Source organism: Rhinoderma darwinii, chromosome 2 (assembly GCF_050947455.1).
Source record: "Rhinoderma darwinii isolate aRhiDar2 chromosome 2, aRhiDar2.hap1, whole genome shotgun sequence".
Lineage (NCBI taxonomy): Eukaryota > Metazoa > Chordata > Amphibia > Anura > Rhinodermatidae > Rhinoderma > Rhinoderma darwinii.
In genome coordinates this window covers 83,140,899-83,167,978 of record NC_134688.1, presented here as the reverse complement: position 1 = coordinate 83,167,978, position 27,080 = coordinate 83,140,899, and the positions used below count along the sequence as shown (strand labels likewise).

At 42.0% G+C, this 27,080-nt stretch overlaps 1 protein-coding gene across 1 annotated transcript; it reads left to right on the top strand.

Annotated features, from left to right (window-relative positions):
* On the top strand, positions 1–27,080 carry ITGB7 (integrin subunit beta 7). The gene is made up of 12 exons (XM_075850087.1): positions 1–118; positions 4,079–4,320; positions 6,344–6,502; positions 6,603–6,698; positions 6,853–6,942; positions 8,983–9,120; positions 13,771–13,970; positions 14,666–14,874; positions 18,165–18,387; positions 21,515–21,729; positions 24,824–24,984; positions 26,178–27,080. The coding sequence occupies exons 1-12, from the start codon at positions 16–18 to the stop codon at positions 26,241–26,243; spliced, it is 1,902 nt and encodes a 633-aa protein (XP_075706202.1). The 5' UTR covers positions 1–15; the 3' UTR covers positions 26,244–27,080.

Below are 27,080 nucleotides of genomic sequence, written 5' to 3'. Positions count from 1 at the left end.
GATCTCTATTACCTGATGGACTTGTCTTACTCCATGAAGGATGATTTGGAGAACGTGAAGAAATTAGGAAGTGACATTCAGGAAGTTCTACACAAGGTCACCAAGTCTGTTCGCATTGGTATGATCCAGGTGACAAATACAAAATTAAAATAACAGTACATAAAATAACAATTCATATAAAAAATTTATATCTTTAGGTGACAAAAAACACTTGACCCACCACCGTTAAATTCCATTGTTAATCTCCTGGGAAGGGAAAGTCTTGCAATAGGACATGATTTTGAAACAGCATTATTTCCAAAGACAGTAAACAGATTTTTGAGTGTGAGAGAAAGAACTGTGCATATGTTGGTGTCTCTATGGAGCAAGACTACTGTATATAATCAGACTTTTGCTAATGCCTTTATAGTAAGGGCCTATCCAAATTTTAAGGGGGAGCAGCAGTGGGGAAATCAATATCCCTATTATCCGCAATGCCATTCGCTGCATGCAGGTAAGAGGAGAGGCTGTCATGCAAAGGCTTACATTCTATGCAATGGGGCCGTGGAGAGAGGTAGTCTGCACCCCTTATATTAATGGGTGGTGAGAGCATGTGCAGGTATTCCCTTTTCCTAAGATCCTACAAAATAAACAGACAAGAATTAAACCAAGGATCATAGTTAGGGGATATCGTTGCAAACAAACACCAAAACCCCCTTTCTCCCCTGGAAGGTGGCCCCATTTTATTCTCTGTCATGGACCTCCCTCAACTTTGTACGCCCCTGTTGTCATGATAATCATCTACGTATGACAACAGACCCGATTTTCTTTCTTTGATTCCTGGTGGTCCGTGAAGGTGATTTAAACTAGTGACGTCACACCCGTCCATGTCAATGAAGCGGTTTTATACTTGTATATATGTAAGGTAACTATTTAAAATAAAAAACAAAACACATTTTACTACAGAGCGACTTTGCCGATTAAAGTAATTTTTTTTGTCATTTGATTTTTAAAGTATAAACGAAAAAGTAATATAATAATAGTATGGCATATAAGCTCAGGCTGCTTTTTGACCTCAGTGACGTTATGGTGATACTTTCCATTGTGGAGTAGCATTCTTTCATTCAGACAAGTTTACCATAATAGTAAAAAAAATGTTCCTTGATCAGTTAGAAAAAGAAAACTGGACTTATGGCTAGTTCTTCTGGGTTCATATACAGCGTCAGGCTCCAAATATATAGGCCCTTGAGCGACAGTCATATTGGGCTCCCTGTCTACCTTACTCTTGACAAGTGTAGGGCACATTTGCCCTGATCACCATCGACCTGAGCATCTGTCCTGTGCATATGTATGGTCGACAGTAACAAAATGGCACAGTGTTCATTTAATACTCTCTATTGTTACAAATATTAGGAGTTGTTCGCTGCCGGGGTAGCCTGCAGGAAATAACATGCATACAGACACCAGAAGATCTGCTACTCAGCCCATTTCAACTAGGTTTTATCTCTATTGTCAAACTGAGCCCTCTAGTGGTGAAAGCTCGTCAGAACATAATCTGTTCATGTATTTTATATTTGGGTTTTCTTTGGTTTTGTCTTTTTTATAAGGAAATCTGATTTCTATGGCATTGATGCAAAGTGTGTGTGCATGTGTATGTTTATGTAAGACATTGGTTGTTTACATATGTGACAATTAGAGATTTTACTAGACTGGAGCCAGTACCAATTGCAGAGATCAGTGCTTCTTGGACATTTAGCAAACAAACTCCCACATTGTAGTAATTAACCACACATATTTTATGCGTATTAAAAAAACAAAAACAACAACAACGTGCACGCCATTTAGGCCCTGTTCACACTGAGTTTTTTTTATGTGTTTTTTGCCGCAGAAGCCGCGACAAAAAACGAGGCAAAAAACATCTGAAATCGACTCCCGGGTGGAGCCGTTTTTATTACTGTGAGCAAAAAAAAACACTCGCGGGAAAAAGAAGCGACATGCCCTATCTTGAGGCGTTTTCCGCCTGAAAAACCCCATTGAAATCAATGGGAGACGAAAATAAACACGTTTTTGGCTCGTTTTTTTGCCGCTATTTTTTTCGGCAAAAAACGCTCGCGGTTATTCCATCTTTCTGTTGGAGATAGCTAAATAAAAAAGCCTCTAAAAAACGCGGCACAAAACGCGTGTGGTGCAAAACCACTGAAAAACCGGAGCCGATTTTTACAGGCAGAATTTTCTGCCTGCAAAAAACTCTGTGTGAACAAGCCCTTAGATTGCGTTGAATTCAATGGGAAGAAAGGTCATAAAAACTGAATGGAAAAAGCCACAATAATAGATTTTAAACACGGTGCCGTAATATGGTTTCTAAAACCAAAAAATAAAATAAAAATAGTGATCTGGTCATTAACATGTAGTTTTGATTTTAAAACCCTAAACATTAAGGCCGGGTTCACACGTAGCGTAAATACTGCGAAAATCCGCAGTATAATAGAGTAGCAGCATTTGAACAAATCTCATCCACACGCTACGTAACTGATAAGTGAAAAAAATGCTCAGAAATTGACCTGCGTTGCGTTTTTTTTTATCTGCAGCATGTCAATTGTATTTGCGTAAACACTGCTTTTTTGTTGCGGGTTTTCCCCATTCAATTCAATGGGAGGTAAAAGCCGCCACAAATAGCAGATGTTGCGATTTTTGCAGCAGAATAAAAAAATCTTATACTTACCCATAATGCGGTACTTCTTCATCCATGCCGGCCTCCTGGGATGACGTTCCATCCAAAGTGACCGCTGCTGCCAATCACAGGTTTTTGGGGGTTTTTTTCATTCCACTGTAACAATTTGGATTATTTTGTTAGGTCCATTCCATATAATCAAACTTAAAATCAATTTTAATTCCAAGTTGTAATGCAACAAAACAGGTAACTCACCATTAGGGGGAATACTTTTGCAAGGTACTGTACTACTACTTTACAGCTCTAGGTCAATTTGCTGTGCAGTTGAATACAATCCTTTGTTTCTTGCTATCAGCCATTTCTGACTGTATTGTTTTTCAGTACCAAGTCCAGAAAAAAGTTTTCTCTATGACCATGAGCATTACTTTATCACAGTTCTGACATTTACATATATGTATGTTATTGACATTAGCCACTGCACTGCACTTTTGTAAGTTGCTAACTATAGATTTAGTGTTCTTCTAATGTGTAAAGGCGTATTCCCATCTTCTAATGTTCAAGCAATATGCCATAACATTATGATCAGTGGGGCCCAACCTCTGTGACCTCCGCAGATTCAAAGAATTAAGCAAAGGGTCCTGATCTGCACAGAAATGTCACACAACTATTGCACAGTGACAGTCCAGTTGCTCACTTAAAGAGGCTCTGTCACCAGATTATAAGTGCCCTATCTCCTACATAATCCGATCGGTACTGTAATGTAGATAACAACAGCGTTTTTTATTTTGAAAAACGATCAATTTTGAGCAAGTTATGAACAATTTTAGATTTATGCTAATTCGTTTCTTAATAGACAACTGGGCGTGTTTTTACCTTTCTACCAAGTGGACGTTGTAGAGACAAGTGTATGATGCTGACCAATCAGCATCATACACTTCTCTCCATTCATTTTTAGCACTACTCGCAACACAGCGTGATCTCTCGAGATCACGCTGTGTAGTCACATACTCCCACATTAACTTTACCAAACTGTCTTGAGAGTGAATAGACATTGCCTCCAGCCAGGACGCGATGTCTATTCACACTGCCGACACTTCGGTAAAGTTTCTGTGAATGACAGCAAAGCATGATCTCACGAGATCCCACTGCGCTGTGTGAGTAAGTCCCCAAGAAACTTTACTGAAGTGTCGGGAGCATGAACAGACATCGCGTCCTGGCTGGAGGCAATGTTTATTCACTCTCAAGACAAAGTTAATGTGGAGTATGTGACTGCACAGCGTGATCTCGCTGTGTTGCGAGTACTGCTAAAAATGAATGGAGTGAAGTGTATGAAACTCTGTGTGAAAAGGGCCTTAGTGTTGATGGTATGACCAGTGTTTGCTTTGTGGCAGAAGTGGATGTATTTCTGACGTTACATATTCTATTCAGGTTTTGGATCATTTGTGGATAAGACGGTGTTACCATTTGTGAACACATTGGAATGGCAGATGCAGAATCCTTGCCAATCCAGAACAGAGCCCTGCCAGCCACCCTTCAGCTACCGACACGTCCTTTCTTTAACCTCAAACCTCACGCTATTCCAACAACGAGTCAGTGCGGAGAATATCTCAGGCAACCTGGACACACCTGAGGGAGGATTTGATGCAATACTACAGGCAGCTGTGTGCACAGTAAGAACAGAAGGCATAGATATTCAGAATCCATCATCATAAATACATACTAATAAGAATAGTATAGCAAATTCTTCTTCCACTGAAGAAAAATTAAGACAAGATGTGACTTTACAATGGTGCTGTAATGCAAAGCTCCTGTTCACCTTTGCGTCATCTCAGAAAATAGCATTATAGTACACAGCAATGGAGAATTTCCATTCAAGAGTATATAATTAATATAGGTATAATTGCTAATTTCTGTAGACAGAGTGCACCAATTGTATGACATCTGTATTAATGGCGTAGTCTAATACCAGAATATAACTAATGTCTCACTGACAACTCTCTCCGTCATAATCCACATACATGTAGTCCTATATAAAACAGATAACATATCAGAAACCAAATGAAAACCAAAATATATATAGAATTGACTTAGGAGGCTGCTCAACATATGTAGTTTCAGTCGTAGGTTTCAGGGCGTTATGGTCACGCCACTCTATTATAATATTAAAAATATAATTAGCATTTTACATTTTCATAGCTTATATGCTAATTTGCTGTAGTTAGCCAACAGGGTGGAACTAGCTTCCCTGCTTCTGATGCTGACCAATCAGCTTGAGGCAGTTTAAGGGTAATTCACGTAATTCATGCTAACTACAGCAAATTTGCATATAGAGAGCCAAGAAAACAGTGGGCCCTATCTTTGAAAAGGGAGGGTCCAGGAAAAAACAAACAAAAAACAGCGTTGTAATCATGGAGACAGCGCTATTCAGGTCAGTAAACCAGTTCAACTTATTTGACCTAGTAAAAAATCCTCTTTAAAACGTGTTCCCCTGCCACGACACACTATTGCGTCGTGGTGGGGGAGGTGATGTTTGGAGTGGGCTCACCCACTGAGCCCGACCCGTACACAGCGGGCGTCAGCTGTGTTTTACAGCTGACACACAGGACTAATGGCCAGGAGCAGAGATCGTGCTGTTCCTGGCTGTTTAACCCCTTAGATGCTGCGATCAAGCACGATCACAGCATCTAAGACGTTACAAACACCAATGGTTGTCATGGCAGCCCAAGGGCCTAATGAAGGCCCCCAGGGCTGCCTTTCTTCATCCCCTGTTAAGCCGTGTCTCTGGCACAGCTTAAAAGGAGCCTGTAAAAATGACAATATACTGCAATACATTAGTTGTATACATCGCTGGTTCAAGTCCTCTAGGGGGACTACAAAATGTGTAAAAAAAAAAGTTGAACGTTTTTAGTAGTGTAAAAAAAAATATTAGTTAAAAAAATACCTTTTCCCATTTTTCCTCTAAAATAATGTAAAAAATAAAAAAAAACTACAAAATTTGTATCGCTGAGTCCGTATAAGTCTGAACTATTACAATATAGCATTATTTAATGCGCACGGTGAACGCCGTAAAAATAAAAAAATATAAAACAACAGAATCGCTGTTTTTTTGTCACTTCGTATCCCACAAGAAATTAAATAAAAAATGATCAAAAAGTCTCATGTAGCCCAAAATGGTACCAATAGAAACTACAGCTCGCCCCGCAAAAAACAAACCCTCATACCGCTCCATCAATGGAAAAATAAAAACTTATGGCTCTCAGAATGTGGCGACAAAACTTAAATTTTATTTTTATAACTATTAGTTTCTTCCTTGTAAATGTAGTAAAACATAAAAAATATATATATAAATTTGGTATCGCTGTAATCACCTTGACTGGTATAATAAAGTTCACATGCCATTTTTACCGTATGGTGAAAAAAGATTGAGGCATCGCTGTTTTCTTCCAATACCACCCCACAAATAAGTTTCCGAATACATTAATAAATGGTACAGTGAAAACTACAACTCGTCCCGCAAAAAACAAGCCCTTGTATGGCTATATCGACGGAAAGATAAAACAGTTATGGTTTTTGGAATGTGGGGAGGAAAAAAATGAAACCGAAAATCCCAAAAATGGGTGGGTCCTGAAGGGGTTAAAGAAGCCTACTAGATTTACCAGATCACTTCCTCTGTGTATCAAATCTTTATTGCAGGATCACATTGGCTGGAGGAACGTTACACGTCTGTTGGTGTTTGCCTCTGATGATGTCTTTCACATGGCAGGGGATGGTAAATTAGCTGGTATCTACATCCCTACTGATGGGCGCTGCCACCTAAATGAGAATGGAGAGTATCACCACAGTAATATGTTTGTGAGTAATGATAGTCATATTACAGTTCTAGTCCTTATTTTAACCATCATAATCTCTGGATTATAAGAAATATTTTATTCTCCTTGTGTCTCTTGTACAGGATTATCCATCAGTGGGACATCTTTCCCAGATCCTCACGGCAGCCAATATTCAGCCTATATTTGCGGTCACACGTAATGCCCTCTCTACCTATCAGGTTTGTACAACAAAGATTTCTATCTAGGAAGAGTAAATATGCTTCACGGTCAGAGACTTTCTAGTCTGGGATTTGGAGGATATCAGAGTGTCCGCTAGGGGTAATCTAAAATATACTGTGCTTTAATAATTGACCTTATTTTTTCTCTTCTCAGGGACTAAGTGAGCTGATTCCTAAATCTGCAGTTGGTGAATTAACGGAAGATTCTAGCAATGTGGTTAATCTGATATCTCAAGCTTACAATGTGAGTAGTCCATCAAGGGCCGGTTTTAAACAAAGTGTGGCCCTGGGCAAAGTTAAAAGTGGGGCCCCAAATGCTGAATTACTGTATCAATAATGCAGTCAATTCAGAAGGCAGAGTGCAGAGAACTGCATCGCTGATTTCTAGCTAGTCCAGGAGTGTTGGAAGTCCCAAAGAATATGTCACCCCTCACATAAAAAATTATCTATATACATATACAGTTATTAAATCATACCACTATACCAGATGAAATATTACATGCATAATGTTACTAAATACAACTCACTATTATAAGACCAATATTACCAATAATAACAACACAATATAAGGTACAAATAATACCGCCACACCATAACCACATAGTGACTGAATAATAATGCCACACCATAACCACATAATGACTGAATAACACTCCCATATGGTTACTGAATAATACCACCACATCATAACCACATAGTGACTGAATAATACCCCCATACTGATACTGAATAATACCGCCACACCATAACCACAGTGACTGAATAATACCCCCATACTGATAGGGAATAATATCGCCACACCATAACCACACAGTGACTGAATAATACCCCCATAGTGTTACTGAATAATACCGCCACACCATAACCACATAGTGACTGAATAATACACCGATACGCTTACAGAATAATACCTCCACACCATAACCATAGTGACTGAATAATACCCCCGTACTGTTACTGAATAAAAAGCACTATACAAAGACTAAGATTACCACCACATAGTGACTGTATAGTGGTAAAAGCCAGTTATACAGAGGAGCACTGCAGACTATATAAGTGAATATAGCACATTTATATCCAGTGACTCACAGGTGATGTTTTCTCCGATTAGAGTAGTTCACTTTCCCTTTTTTTCTCCATCTGGCCCAGACCACTGACACGACTTATTCCAGCCAAGACTCGTCTCTGCAGAATTTGACACAAAAACATCGCTCTTTCAGCACCCACCCCACCTATACCCCTTCCTCTAAACAAACTCGATCTAGGTAGAGAAATGAAAGGAAAAAACACGGCGCCACATAGTGTAAGTAAGCCCGGAAGTAGCAGTCAGTATACGACATGGCCTGAGGAAGATGCCGGTGTGGCATTGAAACGCGTAGCCTTGATTGTTCAATAAACTTCATCATTCTACAGTATTTGTACCATCATTTGTGAAGCAGCGCCGTACTTGTTCCCGTTTTTCCCAAAGTGCATATTGTCTAAACAAACTCGTAATCCACTGTGCCCCAGATGGTAATAATGATCCCTTAGTGCTCGACACAATAAAAGTGCCCCACCAGTAACCTACCCACTTTATGCCCCCACACAGTAATAATGCCACTTTGTGCCTCCTGTAGATATTGCCACCACAGCCACCCCTTGTAGATAGTGCCACACACCCCCTCTTGTAGATAGTGCCACACAGACCCTCTTGTACATAGTGCCACACAGGCCCCCTTGTAGATAGGGCCACACTACTCCACAAATAAAAAAAAATTGTAGTCACCTAGCCCCGTTCCTGTGACAGATGTAGCTGCTCCATAGCCTTGAGACGCCGAGACCCTTGCATAGGCCGGCATGATCCAGTGACGTTATCATGCCGGCCTATCGCAGGGATTCTGTCCCAGTGTCTTATAAGCTGCAGGCCTAACATGGCCTGAAGTCTAGTGAATGGCAGTGCAGGGAGCTGCTCCGCCATAGTATTCAATTGTATCTGCGTCCTGCGGGTGCAGATACATTTAAATGTGGCAGTCGCTAGCATCAGGGGCCCCTACAGTGCTAGCGATGCCACCAGGAGTGAGGGAGCCCGTGCCGCCTGGCCCATAAATGTTATGTGTCGAGCAGCACGGGACCCCTCATGCCACAGGCCCCGTAGCAGCCGCTATGACAGCTATAGTGGTAGTTCCGCCACAGGGCAGGACGACCTGGGAGGAGGCCGTGGGCAATTGCGTCCCCTGTGTCTACGCTTACTAGTGGAACCAAGAATGGATTTACACATCTTATCTTGTTCCGTCTTTCTTTTCAGAATTTGTCTTCTACTGTAAACTTGGAACATGTGAATTTACCAAAAGGAATTCACATTTCTTACGATTCTTATTGTCCGAACTCTACTAAGACGGGACAGTCGCATGGCCAGTGCTCAGGGGTCAAAATAAACCAAATGGTATGTAAACATAAATATGTATGTAAGTATATTCATAGTATAATAAATACATTAAGTATATACACTGATAATATAGTATGGGAGCGAAAGCTGGAGCTAGGTAACAGGTAACTGAAGTTGGAAATTGGAACTTTCCACAAGCCATGCAAAAAAAAAAGTATTTCTTATGTTCTTTTACGGTTCATGCACACACAGAGTTGTGTACACAAAGATTGTCCCCCAGTGCATAGACGCACTATGTGTACAGCTGCACAGGCTCTGTCAGGTGCCGTATGTACAGGGCTCTTCTCCTCTAGAAGCAATGCATACATACGGTAACTGATCCTCATGACAAGTGTTTTTCTTTTTGTCGGATTCGTACAGAAAAAGTCTCTGTATGCCCCAGTATGAAATCGGAGGCACAGCAGATACCTCATGTACTTCTATGGCAGCACCATTACAGCTCCGTGCAAAACCGAACCATAATATGTCTGTGTGTATGAGCCCTTACGTCTGCCAAGTTGTTAAAAATTCTGTTTAGCGGTTTCAGAATAATGTCTGCTAGTGGAAAAGCTGGGTAACGACTATCATGATCACCTATCTTTTCCAGAGACCTGCTGAAATCTTCCTCGGTATGCAGCAATACGGCTGGGGCTACAAAGCAACTTAAAGTTGTGTGCGAGTCACAAGGTGTCTTCAGTTATTTTCCAATGGAGCAAAGTTAAATTCTCCGAACACAAAATTTCCTAGGGGTGGAGGTGTTATCAACCTATAACTAGGCCGCGCCTACTGTATATAACATGTGTGGCGACCTCAGTGGGAGATGTATCGTCCACAAAACTGGTTATCACCAAGCTTTCCCAGAAACCGATATAACTTGTTAACAACTCAAATTATATTAACTGGCGATTCTTTTTTTTTTTTTTTTATTCCTTGGGATAGCTTTTAGGGCTCATGCACAAGGCAAACTCTGTTCAAAGGCACATGGAATCCCTTTGAATCTTTATTACGGTCCATAAACACTCTGTTTGCCACCATGTGGGACCTCCATGTATACTGGCCAGATACGGTATGCAACACCACGATTTTCTTTCCTCACAAATCCCTCATGAATTTGTGAAAAAAAAATCCTCTTTATGCATATGTATAAAATCTGAGGCACACAGAAGTACAGTATGGGCCCATGACAGTCTATGGGCACCATATTACACATGTGTAACACAGCCATGTGAATGATCCCTTGGGGAAGATTGAAGATATTTCCGTTTAAGGGATCGCTTTTTAATGTTTTAGCCCCTTTAGGCTGGGAGAAGCTAGTTGAAGTGTTTTAAAGGGGTTATGTGGGGGCCAAAAATTATCAGCAGTGTACCCACAGCAGTAGCAGTAGTAGAGCGAGTAACATGGAGTACAGCGGTGTCGGTCACATGACGAAGAGTCGTATCATCAAAGAAGGCTGTGCAACGAGACTTCCTGTCCCCCGGCAGTGCTATAAAAATCTATGAAAATCTAAGAATCAGCGTGACGGGGGACCGGAATGTATATTAGCGAGTGTACTCACATACTGCAGTGAGTACACTGCTAATAATTCTTGGTCCCCACATAACCCCTTTAATCACAGGGAGTCTGCATCAAAATATATCCCCCCTAGAATGATCCTATTTATCTGAAATACAGTATCTATCATTCTAAAAGATCCCGAATATAGATATAAGTAGATACAACATATTTGCAAATTACTCACTTTATTATGTAAACTAATTCTATATGTAAACTTATGTACATGCCCTTTAAATATACATGAAAGGGAAAGGTGCCTGGCAAAATAAACTTGAAATTAATAGCAGCCATACAAACTTCTGCTCAAAATTCTATGACATTTAAATATTATAATTTCACGTGGTAAGAATGCACCTAAATTTTACAGATTTGAAATTATCAAACCGAGCAATGCCCCAAATTGTGCCGATGGTCACAGTGACTAATATAATAAACCAGAAAAAGAAGAAAAGTCACGACCAAGTATTTGCAAAATTACAAACAATCTTTATTTCAGTCAAAAATACACAGAAAACACATTACAACTATACACAGTAAAAAGAATGAACCCTCATAAAGAGATGGAATCCGAACATGAAAGCAGCCTGGTCCCCCAGATGTTAAAATGGTCAAAAGATCACACAAAAAGCATCAATCAATATTTTTAGGCAGGTGCTAAGCATAGTACATTTGCACAGATGGATACCTAATAAAATACATGCAAAGTGCAGTCATAGGCAAACTAATGAGCAGTATACCTACACCTACATAGTGGAAAATGAGCAGGAGATCAGGACCGGGAGGGGAGACCGCTGCCAGACCCGACACGCGTTTCGCTGGTGCTTCGTCAGGGGTGATGGCAGATTTAAAATTATATTGGAACAAACGTAGAAACCTTTTCACATCTTTCCAAACCACCGTTTTAGGCCTCATGCACAAGACCAAAATGTTTATCCGCAATTATGGATCTGTAATTGCGGATAAAAGTACTGATCCATTTATTTCTATGGGCCACGGACACCTTTCTGTATATTTACGGGTAAGTGTCAAGGCCATAGAAATGACCTGCAAAAAATAGAACATGACCTATTTTATGCATTTACGGACTGTGCTCCTATACTTTTTAATGTGAGCATGGCCCACAAATGCGGGTGACAGTCCGCGGCCCGTCCGTGCTGTAATCACGGACCATACAAATGGCTACGGCCGTGTGCAGGGGGCCTTAGAAAAATATTGTGTGCCTGTTTATAAGGTCTTGGTCTTTTGACTTGAACTACTATACTAGTAACAGAATGGGGGAGGTTTAATGATGCACTGATGCCAATGACAAAATGACATTTGGATACTGTAATAATCTATGACATTTCTCTGTCAATCGACCTCCTGTTCATTGCATGACGGTGCCATTGTATAAAGTGCTGAGTGGCATTTTGACAACCTGCCAGGTGTCTACTTTCAGAAAAAAGATACATATTTTTTTTTATTTTGTACATTTGATTTTTATTTTTACTTTTTTATTTTGTACAGATGAAAATTGTCCTGGCTACTAGAGGTGCAAAATGTCCAAAATACCCTGGCAGTAAAAGGGTTAAATCTAATTAATGACACTAAAACTAAATATATTAGACATTAACGTTAAAGCTTTCTGACACTTTTCTCAGATCGACAGCAGTGAACAATAGTGGGTGCGACGTGGTGTTGTTTAGTAGTGTGTAACATATCCCCCAAGAGGCGTTCATCCACAAAAAAATATAGCATCCTCCGTTCAAAGCCAAAGTTTATTATCCAGAAAAGAGAGTGGCTACGAAGAGAGTGGCTTCTATTGCTCTGGAGGACTTGTCCAATCCATGCATTGGATAGACATTGATGTCCACCATGTAATTCTTCCTTTACCCTGTGTTAACACTGCAGGGAATTAGTTGCGGTCAGGTTTCCCTGCAGGCTACAGCTGGCAGTCCCAGAAGCAGGGTACCCTATGGTCATCTTACTTTTGAGAGACTCTTCTAAAATAAAAGGAATTATCCAAAGCAGACAACTCCTATAAATGATATACCGTACTTTTAAAGGGGTTGTCCACTACTGGACAACTGATGACCTATCCACCAGATAGGCCATCAGTATATCATCCATGTGGGTCCAACACCCGGACCCCGCAACGTTCAGCTGCTCCAGCTGCCTGCGGGCACCTGATGTTATTGCACATTATGCGATGTACGGAGCCGGAAGCAGAACTGCAGCTCTGCTCCTATTCACTTGAATAGGAGCAGAGCTGCAGTACTGCAGCTCAGCCGCTATTCCGTGGCCAACTGCTTCCGGCATGTATGTCCGGCGTCCAGGTGTGGGGTCCAGGTGTCCATCGGATCCACACCGATGATATACTGATGACCTATTCTGTGGATAATGGACAAACCCTTTAAGGTCCTGTTGACACAGCGTGTACTTGACTTCTTTTTTTTTGGTACGTTTTACTCGCCCAAAAATGTATTATAGACGCATGATTTGAGCTTCCCATTGACATCAATGGGAAAGCACATCGTTAGTGCATACAACGCGGTTTGTTACGCGAGCGTATTTAAAAACCGCATCGCATAAAAAAAAAAGCGCCAGGGCAACACTTTGGCGTGTCAAACGTGCTGAAAACTCATCTAATTCCCATAGTCCTAATTATGCGCCCAAAAAAAATTGCCGAAACTGCGCACAAAATGCATCAAAAACCACTTATGAAAACACGTAAAAAATGCCTGTATTTTAAAAAGCTCTTTACAAAAACGCTACAGTTTTTGACATGTTTACACGTCAGGTTTTTTTTTTGGAGTGCCGTGTGAACAAGGCCTTAACCAGATCACTGCAGCCTGTGCCAGAATAGTAAGAACATATAGGCTTCCAGAAACCATGCGTGCGTTCTGCTGCTGGGTTTGCAGTCCTGTAGGATATGAACAAAACGTTGATGCAGCATAAGTGGGATTTTTATGAATAGGAAGACAACACTCGGCTTTAAATCAAAGCCAAAATAACTAAAGATGGCCAGAGACATAATCATCATTTTTGGTTCATTATATTACATATTGAGGAAATATAGATGAAAAGGTGGGAAGTTCTCAGATGACTTTGAAGTTCTGATTTGAATTCTCACAGGTAGATTTTAATGTGACATTATGGATGGATGAGAAGACGTGTCAGGATGGATTGCAGAGCTTCAAGCTCAGGGTACTGGGATTCAACGAAGAGCTAAATGTGGACGTCGAACCAGTGTGCCAATGTGACTGCAAGGACGAGAAAGCTTTCTCCAGTTATTGCACTGGGGGTCTTGGAAACTACAGCTGTGGCATTTGCAGGTAATAATAGAACTACTGATGTCAAAATCATATTCAACATCACTCATGGGTAATGGCGTGTACACATCTATGCATACAGCCTGGAGACCATATACAAATGTGGTATCGATGCCAGAAGAACGACTTTTACAAAGGCAGAAGAGGGTGGGGGATTTGCTAAAGATGCTATATTGGTAGATTGAATATTTTTACATTATGAAAATTATTCCATTGTAACCATATCCCGAAACTTCAACTCTGCTTAACAAATCCATAACTTTACCCTACAACACATGGTACAACGTCTCTCTGTATTAATCTATTATTTCTTCATGCTATGTGTAGGCGTTTTTTTAGCCATTCTAGCGCCAACCTCTCCAAACTAAATTAGAGAAAGATGGACATATTGGTTTTTAAAGCAGTGTGCACGTTCTTCTCTAGATGTAAACCTCACACTTGAATACTCAGGTCACATCCTGGCCATACTCTGAAGATAAAATTGACAGTTCCCATAGTAGTGCCCATCAAGCCCAGTGGGCCAATAAGAGGGACTGTTAATTCAAAAGAGGGACCCATGGGAGGCATGATTTATTCAGGCCTGTTCTAAAATATAGGTCGTGCAGTTTCCTATTGAACATTATTAGCCTAGGCTGTGAAATTCTGCAGCCCACATGATGTTGGATTCCTTATGACTAAGTGAAGTTCTTTTTTTGCAGCTGCATGGATGGATATAAAGGAAAACATTGTGAATGCCCCCAAAATAAACACGGTTCCAATGAAGGCTGCATCGTAAACGGCTCACTGACATGTAACGGGCGTGGAAAGTGTGAATGTGGGCGCTGCGCTTGCAATAAACACGTACGAGGACAATTTTGCGAGTGTGATGATGCAAGCTGTGAAAGATATGAAGGACAGCTATGTGGAGGTAAATTAATAAACTGTTCACATTGTAAATTCATGAATTTTTATATACCTCAGATCATACTTGCCAACACTGCCACAATGTGCTAGAAACTCCAAGAACACAAAAATTCTCCTTGACCGGCAAGTCTGTTTGGCAAGAGCAATAAGTCATAGACCACTTCTAACCTTCACCTCATGCTGATGTTTGATCCGTGCCAGAAGAAAAAGCTACATGTGTACGGCCAGATAATGACAGTTCACATGTCACTTTCTGGCAGTGTGGGTGAGAATGGCAGAATGGATCTCATTTATGGAAGCACTTGTAACAGGCATGTGCAACATCAACTTTCTCCTTGAAGTAATTTCTTAAAAGTTTGCAAGTATCTTAATCATGAAACCCAGTACCAGATGTACATCTCCGGAGCCTCTAGACCAGGGGTCTCAAGCACGCGGCCCGCGGGCCGCATGCGGCCCCTGGGGCTGTCATCTGCGGCCCACGGGAAACAGAGCCGCTAGTATCGGCTCTGCTCCGGGACTCTGGAATTCCCTGACATCGCTGTCCACATATGAACAGCGATGTCTGGGGCTTCCCCAGAGCCGGAGTCCCGAGCAGAGCGCTGGTGTCGGCTCTGCTCCGGGACTCTGTGGAATTCCCTGACATCGCTGCCCATATATGGACAGTGTGTCAGGGTCTTGCCCAGAGCGGAGCAGAGCGCTGGTGTCGGCTCTGCTCCTGGACTCTGTGGAATTCCCTGACATCGCTGCCCATATATGGACAGCGATGTCTGGGGCTTCCCCAGAGCCGGAGTCCCGAGCAGAGCGCTGGTGTCGGCTCTGCTCCGGGACTCTGTGGAATTCCCTGACATCGCTGCCCATATATGGACAGTGTGTCAGGGTCTTGCCCAGAGCGGAGCAGAGCGCTGGTGTCGGCTCTGCTCTGGAACTCTGTGGAATTCCATGACATCACTGCCCATATATGGACAGTGTGTCAGGGTCTTGCCCAGAGTGGAGCAGAGCGCTGGTGTCGGCTCTGCTCCTGGACTCTGTGGAATTCCCTGACATCGCTGTCCATATATGAACAGCGATGTCTGGGGCTTACCCAAAGCCGGAGTCCCGGGCAGAGCGCTAGTATAGGCTTTGCTCCGGGACTCTGTGGAATTCCCTGACATATCTGCCCATATATGGACAGTGTGTCAGGGTCTTCCCCAGAGCGGAGTCCCGGGCAGAGCGCTAGTATAGGCTCTGCTCCGGGACGCTGCCGAATTCCCTGACATATCTGCCCATATATGGACAGTGTGTCAGGGTCTTCCCCAGAGCGGAGTCCCGGGCAGAGCGCTAGTATAGGCTCTGCTCCGGGACGCTGCCGAATTCCCTGACATATCTGCCCATATATGGACAGTGTGTCAGGGTCTTCCCCAGAGCGGAGTCCCGGGCAGAGCGCTATTATCGGCTCTGCTCCGGGACTCTGCTGAGCCTCTGACATCGCTGTCCATACATCGACAATGATGTCAGGGGCTTCCCCAGAGCAGGAGTCCCAGTAATGTCAGGAGCACAGCTGGAGTCCCAGGAAGAGCCTACTAGCGCTCTGCCTGGGACTCCAGCTCTGGGGTTGCCCCTGACATCTCTGTCCATATATGGACAGTGATGTCAGGAGCAGAGCTGGAATCCCAGGCAGAGTGCCAGAAGCGGCTCTGCTCCGGGACTCCAGCTCTGGGCAAGCCCCTGACATCACTGTGGCATCATCTGCAGAGGGCACTGTGGCAGCATCTGCAGAGAGCACTGTGGCAGCATCTACAGAGTGCACTGTGGCAGAATGTACAGAGGGCACTGTGGCAGAATGTACAGAGGGCACTGTGGCAGCCTCTACAGAGGGCACTGTGGCATTATCTACAAGTGGGTGTGTGGCAGTATCTGAAGAGGACACTGGCATTATCTAGGGGTGTGTTGCATTATCTACAGAGGGCACTGTGGCCTTATCTACAGAGGGCACTGTGGCCTTATCTACAGAGGGCACTGTGGACTTATCTAGGGGTGTGTTGCATTATCTACAGAGGGCACTGTGGCAGCATCCACAGAGGGTACTGCGGCAGCATCCACAGAGGGTACTGCGGCAGCATCCACAGAGGGCACTGCGGCAGCATCCACAGAGGCCACTGCGGCAGCATCCACAGAGGCCACTGCGGCACTATCTAAAAAGGGGCTGCCCAATCTTGACATGTGTGCTAACTGAGTTGCCGGACTGCATTTAGCGACACTTAAACTGGAAAGCTGGATTGTTGAAATAAGCACGTGGAGAAATATCTCAAATTTTAAACCTAGCGCTATTATTATAGTAATGTAGTATTATTATTATAGTAATATAGTGTTATAGTAGTTCAAATAACTAATTGATTAACAATAATTTTGTATTGTATCAAATTTGAAAGTAATGCGGCCCGTCAACTTCCCATTTTTTCTATATGCGGCCCACTTACCCGGCCGAGTTTGAGACCCCTGCTCTAGACACAGATTGTCAAATGTCTTAGGCTCCACCAATAAAGAAGGCCACACTTTAGGTCATACATGGATTTAAATGTTTGTCTATTCTTGCAAAAATTGTGTGCGCTCTTCACAACACCTAGAACCTGCTACATCCTTCCCCCTACCCGGAAAGTGGTCCAAAAGGAGAAATCAGTAGCAGGATAAACTGCTCGCTATCATTTATGGCGGTCTGTAATCTGAGTGGTACACAAACTACAGACTGTCATAAAACAACCTTTCCAGCAATTCCCTAATATTTTGTATAGAATACCCCTTCTTTAAATGGGAAATCTAGACACAAGTTATATATACTATGAGAAGATTACATCGGTGAAGTCTGTGATCTCGAACTGCCGCAGAATGAAAGGTCTCTAAAGATCACTATAAACCCCTTTGTGACCGCTCAGAGTATAATAAGCAAAGGATCATTGAATTCAATTACATTTTCAGTACAAAAAACTCTGTGCAGTGAGAAAAGAGTTTACAGTGATCTCCAGAGCCTGTCAGTCTGGAAAGCGATGGTGCTCTGAGAATATAAGTGGGATCCTTATGTTATCCTTTCACATGTATCTATTATTTATCTATATAGCGCCATCAACATCGAGATCGCTTTATCTATAACATATCAGAAGATCATTATGACTGAAATTAATGCACCCATTTAACTGATGACGGCACTAAACAAACATGACCTCTCACTAATGGTATTTTTACACAAAGGAGAAAATGATCATATCCTATTATAAACCAAGCAGGAGTTTAGGTAAATGTATGTTCTGCCTTCATTTTCAGGTCTTAACAGGGGAGTCTGCATTTGTGGTACCTGTAAGTGTTCTCCCAACTACACTGGCAGCGCGTGCGGCTGCAGCCTGGACACCAGCGTTTGTATGACACCTGATGGTATATGCAGTGGACATGGAAAATGTGAATGCAACAAATGTGTCTGTGACAAAGGGTACTTTACCAAGCTGTGCAGTGATTGCCCTGGATGCCAGACACCATGTCAGAAGTACAGGTAACTTCCAGGATTTCGTTAAAGCTGGGATTACTTAACATACTCTGAATTAGGGATGCTGTCGTTTTATTGAACGAAGAACCGGCCACAAGGTCAATTTCTGAACCTTGTTGTCAGACATTCTACATTACAGGTGTCACAGGTCTCAGCCTGTAGTACATAAATATCCCTGCATCCTCCTGCAGTCCATACATCTCACTGCATCCCCCCTGCAGCACATAAATCACTGTATCCCCCTGCAGCACATACACCGCGTTCCAAATTATTATGCAAAATGTTATTTTTCACTGATTTTCCTAAATAGTCAATGCAAATGACAGTCAGTATAATCTTCAAGCCATCAACCGTTGGAGTATAATGCAAATTCTATTGAACAAATCTCCTAATGATAATAGATTTTTTTTTTAGAAGTAAAAAAACTCAAAATACACTGTTTCAAATTATTATGCACAACAGAGATCAAAACATTTTAAAGGTTGTAAAGAGAACTAAAATGGTAATTTGTTGAATTTGCAGCATAAGGAGGACATATTTACAGAAATCAAAAGCTTTTCAATCAAGAACTTAACAGGCCAAGTTCCATGTTAACATAGGACCCCTTCTCTGATATCACCTTCACAATTCTTGCATCCATTGAATTTGTGAGTATTTGGACATTTTCTGCTTGAATATCTTTGCAGGATGTCAGAATAGCCTCCCAGAGCTTCTGTTTTGATGTGAACTGCCTCCCACCCTCATAGATATTTTGCTTGAGGATGCTCCAAAGGTTCTCAATAGGGTTGAGGTCAGGGGAACATGGGGGCCACACCATGAGTTTCTCTCCTTTTATGCCCATAGCAGCCAATGACACAGAGGTATCTTTGCAGCATGAAATGGTGCATTGTCATGCATAAAGATAATTTTGCTACGGAAGGCACGATTCTTCTTTTTGTACCACGGAAGAAAGTGGTCAGTCATAAACTCTACGTACTTTGCAGAGGTCATTTTCACACCGTCAGGGACCCTAAAGGGGCCTACCAGCTCTCTTCCCATGATTCCAGCCCAAAACATGACTCCGCCACATCCTTGCTGACGTCGCAGCCTTGTGGGGACATGGTGGCCATTCACCAACCATCCACTACTCCATCCATCTGGACCATCCAGGGTTGCACGGCACTCATCAGTAAATAACACGGTTTGAAAATTAGTCTTCATGTATTTCTGAGCCCACTGCAACCGTTTCTGCTTGTGAGCATTGTTTAGGGGTGGCCGAATAATAGCTTTATGCACACCTTGCAAACCTCTGTAGGATCCTACATCTTGAGGTTCGCGGGACTCCAGAAGCACCAGCGTCTTCCAATACCGGTTTGCTGCGTTGCAATGGCATTTTAGCAGCTGCTCTCCTAATCCTATTAATTTGTCTGGCAGAAACCTTCCTCATTATGCCTTTATCTGAACGAACCCGTCTGGGCTTTGAATCAGCCACAAATCTTTTCACAGTACGATGATCACGCTTAAGTTTTCTTTAAATATCCAATGTTTTCATACCTTGTCCAAGGTATTGCACTATTTCACGCTTTTCGGCAGCAAAGAGATCCTTTCTCTTTCCCATATTGCTTGAAACCTGTGGCCTGCTTAATAATGTGGAACGTCCTTCTTAAGTAGTTTTCCTTTGATTGGGCACACCTGGCAAACTTATTATCACAGGTGTCTGAGATTGATTACAATGATTCAAAGAGCCCTAAGACACAATACCATCCATGAGTTCATTGAAAAACTAATAATTAAATGTTTATGACACTTAAATCCAATGTGCATAATAATTTGGAACACGGTGTAATTCATAACCTTTATTTGCTGAAACTGTAATAGTAGTGTAATGCAAATGCTATATATGGTATAACTGCTGCAGCAAATCCGTCAGATCTAAGGGGTTTAGTATCATATCCAGTATCTAGTGGATAAAAACTATCTTGGTCAAGTGTTGGATATGCAGGTGCAGGGCTCCATCCAGACAGATGTCTGATAACGGTCACACTACCAGGGCAGATTTTTATCTGCTGGAATTAACCAATGAAGGGTCCCATTGAAGCGCTGCAAGCAGAGATCTTAAATATAAAATAGAAACTGTGAGGAATTGATGCTGGTATATATTAGAAAAAATGTATAAATAGTTTATGCTATAAATAATAATTATTTGCTGAACTAATAGCCCTTTAAATTTCCCTAGTGAGTTACTGACTAAACATTCAGGGGGGGGGGATTTATTAAGGCCTTATTCACACGAACGTGTTATACGTCCGTGCTACGTGCGTCGCACGGATCTATGTTAGTGAATGGGGCCGTTTAGACGGTCAGTGAATTTCACGCAGCGTATGTGCGCGGCGTAAAACTCACGACATGTCCTATACTTGCCCGTCTTTGACGCAGCATGCACCCATTGAAGTCAATGGGTGCGTGCAAATCGTGCTCGGCACACGGAAGCACTTCCGGGTGCCGCGCGTGATTCGCGTAACAGTAGTAAAAAGAATGAATGGAAACAGAAAAGCACCTCGTGCTTTTCTGTTTGTAAACATAAAAACAGTGTCAGAATTATGCCGGCTGCGCGAAAATCACGCAGCCACGCACCATATGCTGATGCCACACCCACCTTTTGTGCGTGCAAAACGCAGCGTTTTTTGCGCTTGCAAAACGGACACGTCCGTGTGAATAAGGCCTAAGACTGGTGTTTCATATGCCAGTCGTAATAAATTAGGCACATTTTACTTCAGCGCTCTTTATATTAGGAGGTGCATGCCTCTTAATAAATTTGGCGCATGTCTAACTGTCCGTGCGCCCGAAAGGGAAATCATAGTAAATTTGCCGGCCTGTGGATGGCCCGTCCCCAGTAATGCCCACTTTTTGAAAGGTGGCAGAGGTGGTGTAAATTGGCAAAAAACTGCAAATTATTGTGCAAATATGGCGTGAACTACAAATTTTTACACCACAATACCTTTTGATAAATTCCCCAGTGTTTAGATAGATATCATGAGAACACATACATTTGATGGGTGGAGGGTACGCCAAATCAGAACAGGGTGCATATTAGAAAATGATTCCTCCATTTTATAATAAAAGTAAGATTTGAATTTCCCCTTTTTTCTTGCAGTGCATGTGCAGAGTGTAAGGCATTTCAGACCGGACTGCTGAAGGAGAACTGCTCCCTATACTGTGAACATGTAGTTGTCACCATGCTGAAAGCTTCAGAGTCCGGTGAGAAGGATAAGGAAGGCTGGTGCCAAGAGAAAGGGGAAGACTCCCTGATAACATTCCAGGTCACGGAAGATGGAGATTTAGTTCATATTCTCGTGAAGGAAAAGCAAGGTGATAATGGTGTATACAAATATAGCAAGTGGAAGTGTTCAAGAGCAACGTCAGTCAGATATGACATTGCCTTACATTTCCACGGTGTTGTCTTTAGGGTGCAGTATGATAGTAGGCTATGCTGGCAGACTAATGATATTTCACTGAATGGGCTGGAAGGGTGACAACCACTTTCTAAGACAGGAATGTGCTCAGAGCAGTTGTCACTTCCCTTCCCCCACTTCCTGGCAAAGAAGAAAGCAACTTTAAGGCATCGTAGTTTTCACCCGTAAATATGGATCAGGTAATTACAGATGAAATTGCGGACCCATTCATTTCTAGAAGTCACTGACACCTTTCCATATATTTATGGACGTGTGTCCGGGCCATAGAAATGATCCGCAAAATATAGAACATGTCCTATTCCAGTCCGCAATTAAGGCACAAACCCTGGGCACTTCCGCAATTGCTGACGGATAAGGGAGTGTTTCCATATTTACTTCCGCAAATACGGATTCGCAAAAACCCTTACGGACTTGTGCACGAGGCCTTAAGGTGATAGTGCTTCATTCCGAGGACTGATAGGAGTGCTGTTCACTAGAAGAAAAAATATCGAGCAAAAGCCAAATGTAATGTCGTCGTCCAGTTAGAGGGTAATTTTTCACAAAATGTCAGGGGCTGACAAATATCAGCAGCAGCAAAAAAACACTAATATGATTATATTGGTAGTCATGGTGAGAGATGTGTACGTAATTGCAGATGACCGCATGCCCTAGTGGTATTGTGAAACTGCCTCCATAGACTGTGCTGATGCCTAATATCAAAAGTCAGCACACTTAAAGGGGTATTCCAGGATGGCGGTGGGTTTTCATATTGATGACCTATCTACAGGATAGATCATCAGTATATGATCAGTGGGGATGCGACACCGAGGCAGCCGGAAGCAGAAGGCTCCGGTCACAGTATAGCCGCCGTGCAGCAGCTCTTCTCCTATTCAAGTGAACAGGAGCAGACCTGCAGTAACCCAGCACGGCCACTATACAGTGACTGGAGCCATCTGCTTCTGGTGCCCGGGGGCAGCTGATCAGTGCGGGGTCCACCGATGCAGACCCCCACCGATCATATACTGATGACCTGTCCTGTGGATAGGTCATCAGTGTAAAAAACTGCCCCGAACCTGAAGAACACCTGTAACATAATTAATTTGATGGATTAGGGTCAACTTTACAGCTAAGGGTATGTGCACACACACTAATTACGTCCGTAATTGACGGACGTATTTCGGCCGCAAGTACCGGACCGAACACAGTGCAGGGAGCCGGGCTCCTAGCATCATACTTATGTACGACGCTAGGAGTCCCTGCCTCTCTGCAGGACAACTGTCCCGTACTGTAATCATGTTTTCAGTACGGGACAGTAGTTCCACGGAGAGGCAGGGACTCCTAGCGTCGTACATAAGTATGATGCTAGGAGCCCGGCTCCCTGCACTGTGTTCAGTCCGGGACTTGCGGCCGAAATACGTCCGTCAATTACGGACGTAATTAGTGTGTGTGCACATACCCTAAGAGTGCTCTCCCACACAGTATTCTTAGGAAAAAGGCAGAGTTTTTATGGCTTTTTTTATGCCATTTTTTGCAACAAGTTTGGCTCAGTGGTATCCTTTTGCATTTGCAGCATGGGGTTGGATTAGTGTTTTTTTTTTAAGCCAGTTAGTTTCTCCCATAGATCTCCATTGTTTAGTTTTTTCGCCTGATCAAAAAAAAAAAGCATCTTTCCCCGAGTCTTGCGTTTTCTTATTGCGTTTTTGTGTTGCAAAGAGGAATTGTTAAAACGCAATGTGAAAAACACCACACAAAAAAGCATGTAAGAACGCATGTACTAAAACACACAATTTTTTAAGAACACCACATAAAAAAGCCATATAAAACACATATACCAGTAAAAAAAAAAAAAAAAAAAAAAAGCTGACAAGCTGAACACAGGCAAGAAGCCGATGGCACAATTGAACTATGGAATAATATAGTAGACTACGCTATTCCAACCTGAAAGGTATGTTTATTTTATTTTTTTTAGCTTAGGAGCCTATGACGGACGTATGCTACCGTATGGCATCCGTTTAACGTATACTTCATGGACTTATGACATATACGTTACAGGTACCATAATAGCCTATGGACAGCCAATGTTTAATGTATACGTCGGGAGCTTTTCCCGGCGTATACGCAAAATTTTGGACAAAAACGTGATGTGAATGGAGTATTACTGCTCACTTTAGTCTTTCATTGTACAAGTGATAAAGGACTGGAGATGAGGAATTACTTTTAAAGACTTTTAGGTAGTAATCATTGGCTGCACTTAATATTATAATAACCACTAGATATGTACATAGTCGCCTACCATTTTACCGGCATATGTAGAAGAATTATGGTCATATATAGCAGACAGAATAGTAGAAATCGGCACCAGAGTGTTTTATTTTCTTCGATTAACAAAAAAAATTTTTATGAAATCTCTCAAATAAATTCTAATACACTCACAAAGGCAAAACCTGAGTGGACATGGTAACAGCATATTCAAAGTATGGTGAATCTTTGTTAAAAGGGGTTCTGCGACATTGATGGCATACCTGTTGGATAGGCCACCACCAATGTTTGATTGGTGGGGATCTGACCTCCGGTGCCCCTGCCGATCAGCACAATCAATTTGACGAGATGCAGTTCCATGAACAGCCACTTTTACGGATACACCACTGTGCCTATGTAAACAATAAATGCCGCAACCTTTTTTGACAGTTGGGGATCCTGGTGTTCAAAAAACTCACAAGAAAACATTGATGGTCCATCCCAAAAAACAAATATAGTGTATTAGACAGGAAAGTATAACTCATGGACTTATATTTTCCAGTGTTCCTTAAAGCCTCCATTATTGTGAAATACTCCAATTATGCCCATAGCACATAATAGTCATGTTATCTTGGTAAATTCTGGGCACATAAACTGATATTTCACAAGTAGTAAACAAAGAAAAATCTCCACCCTATTAAATTCTGTATGATCCTAAAACTCACCGTCTTGCACTGCTGAAAATGATATATTTATTTTTTCTCCTTTTCCAGATATCCAAGATCATACACAGTACCTCATCCTAGGCGTGGTTCTGGGTATAGTGCTCTTTGGGTTACTCATCATTGTTGTGTATCGAGTCACTGTGGAGGTGTATGACCGGCAGGAGTACCACCGCTTCCTAAAAGCCCGAAGCCAAGAGCAGTGGAATGATGTCAGTATAAAGTTCTCTTCGACATACTGTTTTCTTCAGTTACTATCATAATTCTACACATCTTGATCCCAAAGATACCACCAAACATAATGGACCACGACTCCTCGTACATTATCCACCAATAATGCTACTGTAAAAAAAAAAATGACATCCTAAAAGTCAATTATACATGTATTGCTATAACTTGTGTTACTTTGCAAAATTGTATTATAAAAACATATTTGAGCAACAGATAAAGGCCTCGTGCACGAGGCTACATTGTGGATCTGTATTGTACAGATCTGCAATATAGTGTTCATAGTCTGCTATAAGCCTATATACTGGCCTTGATATACCTCTGATTTTATAAGGAGCCACACAGCGGAAAACAAATTGAGGTTTGCTCCGACGCATACTAAAATATGTTGGTATTTAACAGTTCTACAAAGGAATATGTTGAATATGCGTTTTTTTAGAGGGACAATACAGTGCCAACATACAGCAGAACACAGCGTGCCTATAGATCCGTAATTACTGACCCTTTGTGCCGCCACGTGCCACTGTACAGGGTCCATGCACATGGAAAAGCCTGACTTTAGTATGTGTTGGCATACATTTTTTTTTTGAGGTATGGAATAATATAGTAGACTACACTGCCCTAAAGTTTTTAAACTTTTTACATTATTTAGTTGTTCTGCTTTTTTAAAATCTAACCTCTCACCCCAATACCGAAAAACATAATAAATACCTCATATACCTCTGTCCATTTCTGCCTGTTGAAGGATCAGCATCATGCGCCAGTTGTTCACTATGCTTGCTGCTAGATGGCAGTCATTGGGAACAAGGTGTGGTTGGCTTTTAGGGGCACGTTTGGGTGGGCAGTCCTTTACACATTTCAGCTGCTGCAGAACTTCATTTAGATGTGGAAGTAGTTAAAGTTATTTAATAAGGGATAGTCTTGAAGGGATAATGTAACACTCTACTGTGAATTATTATTAGAAGTCTCCTTGGAGCTCCCTAACCTGTGGTCATGTGCTTTTATAGGGTCATGGAACTCAGGGTTATAATACCCTAATTGAGAATGTCCCTACTTAGGAACCTATACACACATGCATTATTCATATAGAAGCCATGGTTCTAGGATTCGCAACTAGTGCTCTAGTGTCTGAGCCAGTGTAACGATTCAACTAATATGTATATTTTTTTTTCTACAGGCCCAAAACCCACTTTATAAAAGTGCTACAACCACTGTGATAAACCCAAATTTCATTCAGGAATAACTGGATTCTCCTGGAAAGCCCAAGACGAAGGCGTAAACAAAACCAACAATATTATAAAGTCAAGAAAGTAACTTTAGCAGCTGGGAGAGAGTAGAGATTATTTACTGAAAAACTAAAACGTTTCCATAGGATTTCAGAGAACGAGGAAACCTAAATGAACTCCTGGACTTTGCTTAAATAGAAGGATTGCAATAAAAAAATGCTGTGATTTACAAAATGCCCTTAAGATGGAAGAACTAATTGCTTTCAAAATGGATGTTAAATGGGTTTACTGCGTTGGGTAATCCCTTTTTGTTAGACGTGTCTCATGGCGATAAACTGATCACAGGGTGTACTTCCGCTGGAACCCCCCGAAATCCGCTGTAATCTGTAAGGAAACCTGGCAGCAGGAGTTAAATTTCCCTGCAGCGCCACCACAGGAGGAATCCAGAAATACATAGTGCCCAATAAAATAAATAGCATTTGTATTACCTGATGAAGAGGCCGGTCCAGCTTTGAAACGCGTAGTAATTAAAACAATATCGGATATTACATTTGCTTGTTTTAAATCCTCATTACTCAAGAAGGGTTTTACCAGTTAGCAGCTCCAGGGAAAATCCGTTTTTTCCTCAAACTTCTCAAATTACCATTTACCACTGGACCCTTTGGATCCGGATCGGAGCCCAGGCTGCAGCAATATTTTAAAACACGCTTTCAAGGATGTTGTGCTCCTAGCTCAACCAACCAGGGCAACAGAACTGATCACCTATCTGTGGCTTTTTTACTATATCATTTGATGCACTATGTGCGCTTTGTGTTGTTTTTTTCTCCTCTACTGTTTAGCATTGAAATAAATGG